The following is an 8109-nucleotide window of genomic DNA, read 5'->3' on the forward strand; positions in this document are numbered from 1 at the left end:
TGGTACGAGTGCAGTTGTCTTTCTCCAAAATTTATTTTAAAAAACAGCAAATGATAAGTCGTCGCTGACCAAAACTCGTAAACTTTCAATTTGGCAGACACACTCCAGAAAATTTCATCGTTACTGTATGCACCGCATGCAGGCGCAGGCTGGGGTGGGCCACCTTATATGTACAAATTAGTGGCCCACACTTCCATCAAATTCAGGCCTTTTTCGTAGGAGTAACTTTTTTCAATAAAACCAATGCAGGGAGTGTTAACAATATTGACCACTCCATGATTTTCCCATTTTCCCTCTTGAAATGATGTTGATAAGTTGATGCTATAGTTTTGTCATTTTCTTTCTTCTTTTTTTCGTGCTAAAATTTTGCATTTCATGCCAAAGTGGTTCGTGACGACTCTCTAAAGTGTTCTTGGGCGTTGCTCGTGCCTGTTGCAGAGCCCCGTCGACCTGCTGCCCACCGAGCTGCTGATGCAGGTGTTCCGTCACGTGGACATGCACACCCTGGTGTCCGTGTCGCAGGTGTGCATTCAAATTTTTTTCTGAGAAAAGAAAAATACAGTTTGTGTTTTTTGGACGAAACTGAAATATTTGTAGTCTATTTGAAAAAAAAAACTTTTCAGGAAGAAAAGTTATTTAAAAAAATAATAATCTTGAGAAACTATCCTAAAATACTTGAGCTCTTAACAGAAATCCCTCCCTGCAGGTGTGCCACCGCTTCCGCGACGCGGTGCTGGCGGGCTGCGTGTGGCGGGGGCGGACGCTGTCCTGGGAGCAGCCCGGCGGCACCAAGACGGTCCTGGACATCCTACGCCTGGCGCCGTGCCTCGAGGAGCTCAACCTGCGCTTCGGCCGCTGCTGCCTGGGTCGCTCGCTGCTCAACGGTCGCCTGCGCTGGCTGCGCACGCTCAAGATCTCCGACACGGAGCTGTGCTCGTGCAACATCGCGCGCGTCCTGGAGCGCTTCGGCGCCAGCCTGCAGCACCTCGACCTGCAGGTCAAGATGACGCACATCTCGGAGCACAAGGTGCTGGAGCTGTGGGAGAGCGTGCACCAGATGAAGCAGCTGCGCTCGCTGCGGCTCGCGGGCTACCTGCCGTGCCGGCTGACGTACACCTTCCCGCCGCGCCCGCTCAAGGACCAGACCCTCGTCGCCGTCGACCTGCACGACTTCGAGGCGGACCACTACGTGACCATGCTGTCGCTCGTCTCGGCGCACCACACCACCATCAAGAAGCTGACGCTGCCGGACACGCTGAGCGAGGACGAGGTGCGCCGCGTCCTGGACCAGCTGCGCGTCGTGGAGGACATCGACATGGTGATCGGCGGCCACATCGCGCACCTCAACGGCCTGCCCGTCCGCCGGCTCACGCTGCGCCACAAGAACGAGGCGTCGTCGAGCCGCTTCCTGGAGCACGTGGCCGAGTGCACGGCCCTGGCCTGCGTCGAGGAGCTGTGCCTGTCGTGGTCCGAGGGCGACCTCCGCGACCCCGTGCTCTCCAGCCTGGCGGCGCTGTGCTCCGAGCTCGTCGTACTGCGCCTCCACAACATGTGCGACGACAAGGCGCCGGGCCTCATCGACACCGTCAAGGAGTTCACGCAGATCAGCGAGCTGCACCTCAAGAAGTTCTACCCGATGGACGTGCAGTTCATCGACGAGCTAGCGATGGGCGCGCTCCCCCTGCTGCGCCGCCTCACCCTCCGGGACGTGCTCATCGGTGTGCCGCACGCCAGCTCGGCCATGTGCGCCAGCAGCCCCTGCTACGACCACCACTTCGAGCGGCTCGCCGCGCACCGCCACAACCTCGTCTTCATCTTCCACGACTACCCGGAGTGCTGGCACCGCAAGACCACCATCGAGTACTCGCTCACCTGCTACTGCGACGCCTGCATGAACTTCTACGCGCACATGACCCGCGACTACAACGAGGGCATCGCGCCCACCTTCTGGAAGCCGTGAACACCTCTACACTACACCGCCTTCTCTACGCCGTCCTCTTACCGCGGTACGTTATTTCCATGTTCAGGTCGCGGGAGTTTTCAAATCTAGGAAATCCAGCAAAAACAGAGGCGGATGCAGCCAGCTCCTGTCCGACAATTTCGCAGTAAAACATTAAATTCATTTTAAATAAATATTCACATTAACAACAAAAAATCCGTGATTGGATTCTTAATCTCCTGTAATAATATACTAAGTTGTAAATATCTAAGAGGGACCTTCTAGATTGTCTCTTAGGTGAGGCTATAAAATTCATTATGGTTATCCTGTCATTTTTCGCAGCAATCGCTGCCGTTCTTAGGAACCTCTAAAAGCAACACCACGTGGCCGATCCGCCCCACCCCCTTCTAGTACAGTATAATTACTAATACTAAACTAGTTGTACTAGAAGTAGGCGGGACGAATCGGCCATGCACGGCAGGATCGTATCGCACTTAGCCTACCCTGTCTAATTTTTTGTTTTAAGTTTCATTCAATCGACGCATGCGGGACGCCCAAATTTCTAATTACGTGTGATTGTGCAATTCTAGTAACTTTATTCAGATATGGCCGCGTATGAGGCCTGTTGTGTGGATGTCGTGCGGTCCTCGATGCGGTTGATGTGTCTTTTCGTTTCGTTTTCATCGCCCGAGATCCAACGTATCGGGTTGGGCGGCAAACAAATCAACTAAAAACCTGTAGTTTGTACATAAAGTAGACATTTAAAACAAAATGTAAATAGTGTAGGAGATTTGAACTTAGTGGAGTATTAAAGTCGAGGGGGCAATAACTCCCTTTTGATGTGTACACATTCCCAAAATAATTGATTCCCAGTGATTCACGTCCGCTTATATTTATTCCTTGGGTTTTCTAGTAGTAGAAAATGCTTATTTCGACTAATTTGTACAAGTTCCACTTGTTTCCCGCTTAATTTCTGTTGATTTCGATTAGTTTTTATTCTGATGATTCCCATCCCAGGCAGGTGCGATTCCCGGAGTTCTTGCCCCCTCCCCTCGGTTTACTTACCATAGCACACAAGCTTCGTGTGTATTTAGGGCACGTACACACAAGGAAATGTGTGCTACGGCAAGCACACAGTTTATTTTACATTATTTTACGTATACTTACACTCTTTCTCATGTGAACTAAGTTCACCGTTGTGTGCAGTATAGATTCTCTATTTCTCAAAAAAGTGCTAGTTGGGTCTGACCAAGCGGCCTATATCATCTCACTCCTTTCGATGTTATGTATTGGGTAGGTTTTGCCAATTCTGTATGTTGGCATGGCCGTGAATCTTCAATGTGCCATTCATTATAGTAGTCAGCGTATATTGATTGATGGCTCTATTTTCACTCTCCTCGTTTTCTTATTGAGTTTTTCAACAATGTGTCCTCGTTTACTGATAAAAGCTTTCAGTGATTTCACCGCAACCCAGTGGGCAGAAAAAAGTCAAAGTGATGTCATTTGACGTCAAAGGGATCATTTTGATGTCATTTCAATATCATTTTGATGTCAAAATGATATCAAAATGACATCAAAATGACCCCCTTGACGTCAAATGACATCACTTTGACCTTTTTTCTTCCCACTGGGAAGCTATGGGGTATAAATTTAAATTGTTCTTTGCCGACGTTGCACGGAGAGCCCTCGTCTCGGAGCACAAAAAGGTTGTGAATCAAGTCTTCTGCGGGGGAATCGTGCCCTGTCCCCAGCAGGGAATTATTTTATGTAATATTATGATTGAGGAATAATAAGTTTGTTTTCATGAAGTATCGTCCAGAAAGTACGTAAGTTTTTTTCTGTGTTACGGGAGCTCGGCGCCTGCGAAACTCGAGGTAGGCCAACCCGCAATACACACATGCACTGCAGGCAAGACGTTGTCTATCTGCCAGGCGCTTTGAGAGCTTGCAGGGGCTGAACTTGAAAAGGCTCGTGACGGCTATCAATGACGGACGTACTTTGTGGACGTTCCCTTACTCAGAGATACCAATATGAATATGATTACTTTAGTATACGGAATAGGTATTCTAAGCCACCCTTGCCGCTGAGGTAGGCAACAAGTCGAGGGTTCCAACCCAAGGCCTGCAAAAGGTGACATAAAGTTGAAAACTGTGGTGTTGAACCTTTGACCGCGAACGTTATAATATTAGGATACTGGATATTGTCGATTTCAACCTAATAGGCAAGCTTCGGGACCAGCCCTCTATTCTTGCCTACCTTGGAAAAACGGATGACCTAGAACACCCACCCTGTACATGATGTAAATATGTTTATGAAAGCCCTATCATAAGTTCGCCCAACAAAATTGCACAAAGGAATATTTATTTTTAAATAGGTCACGTATGATATAAAATATCCCCTAATTGTCCGTGTTGTTTTGCTCATATTTTTTTAATGGAGTTCTGGATGTTCTAGACTCTACACGTGACTGCGAAGGGCTCGTGTTCCCGGTAAGATGTGAATCACCACGTAGTGCTCAGGTCCTAACGGTTGCTGATCCTTTTGTTCTATCTTATTTATAGTCACTAGTCCTCTGACCACTTTAAGGCTGATCATTCCTAAATAAGTCATAGACCAGAACATTCATGGGGCTGACCACAGCCCACCCCTCTTTAGCATTACTTAGAATCCTACTTTTACGAGACATTAATTTTTAATTTTAAGTCTTTAATAGAGAAAATATATGCAGACAGGCATACAAACGAAGCCATAGATGTCTATCTCACCTATGACTTTGTTGAAACATTCTGAAACCGAGATTCGTTGGGATGAGGAGACTTAATTCCTTGCCCCGCGGTGCCAATACTGTTAAGATGCGTTGACTCGCAAAAACTTTGCCCGAATTCTTACACTCGAGAAAAGGTTCCCCCCTGTACATATATGCGTCGAGTGTGACATGAGTGATTCACTCGTTTTCCATGACAAGTATTCCCTAAGATGCACTTAGTCGTGCATTTCTTCGATTTCCCTTATTCCATTCGTGTATACACTTGATATTCGTCTTGTTGGAAGATTCTACCCACCATGTAGTACCTCTCTATTTGAAAACTCCCCCAAACTCAATATTGTGTCAAAACTCACCTGCTTCGTATGGCTTCAATTGTGGACTATCATCAAAGAATGTGTTGTATTCTAGTGGAGCACCGCTCTCAACCCCACCTCACACCTCACCAGGGAGTTAACATGAAGCCAGATTGCTAGCCACACAATCTCTGTTTTTGTCGTGTCTTAATTCCTGTGATCTTCCTTTGGATGCGATTTGATTGGAATTGAATTTTTTCCATGTACTATTATCAGCTGCATTAATGCAGCCTATGTACGTTACGAAAAATTATCCTTATGTACATACTCATTTGTACCTCTCTGATGTGTGTGTTTGCTCATGCACTTGTGTGCATCTTAATTTCTTATATCTTACGACGCTGTCGCCTTTTCATAATAATTTCGTTGTTAGTCACCTAGCAGTGATGGGGTATCTTTGGTATAGTGAAAATGGGAGTAAAAAGTTTAATATCTTGACTGTGTTTTAACGAAGACTGTTAAATGGGTAGTGCTTGACTACTTGCTGTGAGGCCTTACCTGTCATTTTATTCGCTAAGGATGATGGAAACCCCAAAGATATGGTTTTATGTTGTCGCTTAAGAAAGTTAATAGCCCTTCTATGAGGCCATATTAGGAACACTGATTAAACAGTCACAAACCTAATGCTTCTACCAATGTTTAATATGTAACCCCATGATTGCTTTTAAAACTATTTATTAGTTGTTTCTCTCGTAAAGATGGCTCGACGCCCAAGTATTTTTATTTACGTTTAGGCCAAAATATTTTGACTGTTTCAAGCATTTATAAGACTTGTTAGTAGTATGCCATAATTTTTTAAACTGAGCCTTACAAGTTGTTCTTAGTTACGGGTTAATACACCCGATGTCTAATTTCCTTTAAGAGCATAAAGGCCTTGTGTATCTGATGTGCACTACACTTGTAGGAATTAAAAAAATAATATAGTATGTATTTATGTACTGTGTATGCCACAGATATTATACAACAATAATTATGTATACGTCTCTTATAGTGTGCGTCTTTCTCGCTCTATATAGAGCTCTATTGTGTCTAGTACAATGAACCATCGTTTGCTAAACCTATGTGATTTTGGCCTCGGCATGAACAAATATTCTTTGCATTTCTCATTATCTCAGAATGCCTGGTTTAACTGCCACATTCTCAAACGCAATTTCAGTCTTAAACAAGCCTTTTCTACAAAAAAACAAAAACCAGTTTTTCTAATGTATGTAGCCTATTCAACCTGTATGTTTTTCTTGAGTAAATGTTACATGTTGCAAAAATATCAAATAACACTATATCTGTGTGAATTACTCTATTCTCTGCACATTATCCTTCAAAAAAATGAAATAAAAAAAATTAAATGTTTTTATAAAAAAAAATGACGTTATTGTTTTAAACCCGTGTCGAACAATTTCCTGCACAATCACAGCACCCGCTGGGTAGGCCAATCCACCCCGAATCCACCGAACACCCTGTGTGCGGCTCTGGTGCTCTCGGAATTCGCACCCCAGAAGCGCCGCGCATTAATGCGCATTCAACGCTGTAATGTGAATTAAAATGCGCAAAAAAAGGTTACGCATTCCTTGCGTATTTAATGCGCGTCATGCGCACTAAATGTGCATTCAATGCTCAAATGCGCATTAAATGCGCCAGGAATGTGTAACCTTTTTTGCGCACTTTAATGTGCATTGGAAAAGCGGCGCAACGGGGCCACTCCAGTGGGGCAAACGCCGACTCTCCGACAGAGTAATCTACCTTAAATCGTTGTTTTTTTAAATAGAATAAGAGAGATGACGTGTAAACACGGTAAATGCCTGTTCGTAAAAAAATAAAATATCAATCAAACATTAATCGCATTAATCTTTACAGCGGATTATAGAAATTTGATAATATGTATGTGTTCTGTGTTCTAATTTTCTCTCAAATTTAGCCGCTATTTAAGAGACAAGATGCGCGAGTTTAGTCGGGAAAGGAAGAAAAACAAAAAAAGCTTCCAGTTTCCGAACCAGCGATCCCTTGTTGACACGGCGCTGGCGTAACCACTACGCCGTCGGCACTCCACGGAAGAGGATCGGCGAATGCCAACGCCTGCTGCACGTCGGGTAGGCCCGCCCGCCAAGTGTCTGTGTGGGGCTGGTGGCCTACCCCCAGCGCCTGAGCTTTGCCTGGCTCTCGCCGCCCCGCCTACCTCGTGGATGCACGTACCCTGCAACGAGACTACTACGAGCAACACTGTTTTTTGCCAACTTTTTTGTGACTTCGCGGAGGTAAGAAACTGCTGTTGTTATTGGTCTAGTTCGTCTTCGTAAATTATAGTTTTGTTAATATAGTGTCATAGAGACACCTCTGTCTGCTACTCGTAGACGCGGAAGAACGCAAACGTGGTGAGTCTCATTCACAAAGTCACTCACATAACCTCATTTTGAATTTGTTCATTCTTTTCTTTTCTTTTTTTTTGACATTTCTCTAAGGCAAATTTAAATGCATGTCTTAAATATCTTGTTTTACATTTATCAGGCTGATGGTATTTGGTAGCCAAAGATGTTTGATCTAGAGAGAACGAAAACTCGCAAAATAAGAGTGCTCAAAACGACACCATCAAAACCTGATATACAAAGTTCATTGCTTTCATTAAGACCATTATCTCCGCTCTATAATTATACTACTATCATGTCTGTAGCTGTTATGTGCTCTGAGATGAACGTACAAACAGTTAAAGGGTGACACCGCTCTGAGAACAATACTCGCTCTTCCGACCACCAAGAAGGTGAAGTGGGCTGGTAAAGAACGATCAACAAAAGCCTCAAATGGCCTTAAATGAAAAATTGATTATTTCATTAAGTTGGTGCAGTGAATGTAACTAAGGCCATGGGGAATAATTTTAAGCCCTCCTCCTCATTCGGTCACCCTCACAGCTCCAGTTCATGACTCTCCTTGTAATAGAGATACAGAGGTACGAAGGGGAAATAATTATACAGTACTTGATAAGTAATGCGAGTATGTTTTTAAAATAGGAAAGAGTGCCAGTTTGCTCATTTTCTGTCCTGAAAGAATAATTTTTACTATTA

The 8109-nt window shown here is 44.6% G+C and overlaps 2 protein-coding genes across 3 annotated transcripts in view; one reads left to right on the top strand and one right to left on the bottom strand.

Moving 5' to 3' along the window:
- Positions 1-6429, top strand: part of LOC113209806 (uncharacterized) — a 43369-nt gene extending 36940 nt beyond the window's left edge. Inside the window, exons 2-3 of one of the 2 annotated variants that reach the window (XM_052276755.1) lie at positions 439-522; positions 707-6428. In XM_052276755.1, the coding sequence (XP_052132715.1) occupies positions 472-522; positions 707-1960 (1305 nt within the window). In that variant the 5' untranslated portion in view covers positions 439-471 and the 3' untranslated portion in view covers positions 1961-6428. Of the gene's footprint in view, positions 1-438; positions 523-706 lie in introns of both variants that reach the window. The other variant, XM_026427510.2, reaches the window with a different exon arrangement.
- Positions 1986-8109, bottom strand: part of LOC127752320 (uncharacterized) — a 66345-nt gene continuing 60221 nt past the window's right edge. Inside the window, exon 21 of the mRNA XM_052277278.1 lies at positions 1986-2087. Within this exon, the coding sequence (XP_052133238.1) occupies positions 1986-2087 (102 nt within the window). The remainder of the gene's footprint in view (positions 2088-8109) is intronic.

The sequence above is a fragment of the Frankliniella occidentalis genome, unplaced genomic scaffold, assembly GCF_000697945.3.
Source record: "Frankliniella occidentalis isolate FOCC.00 unplaced genomic scaffold, Focc_3.1 Scaffold9, whole genome shotgun sequence".
Lineage (NCBI taxonomy): Eukaryota > Metazoa > Arthropoda > Insecta > Thysanoptera > Thripidae > Frankliniella > Frankliniella occidentalis.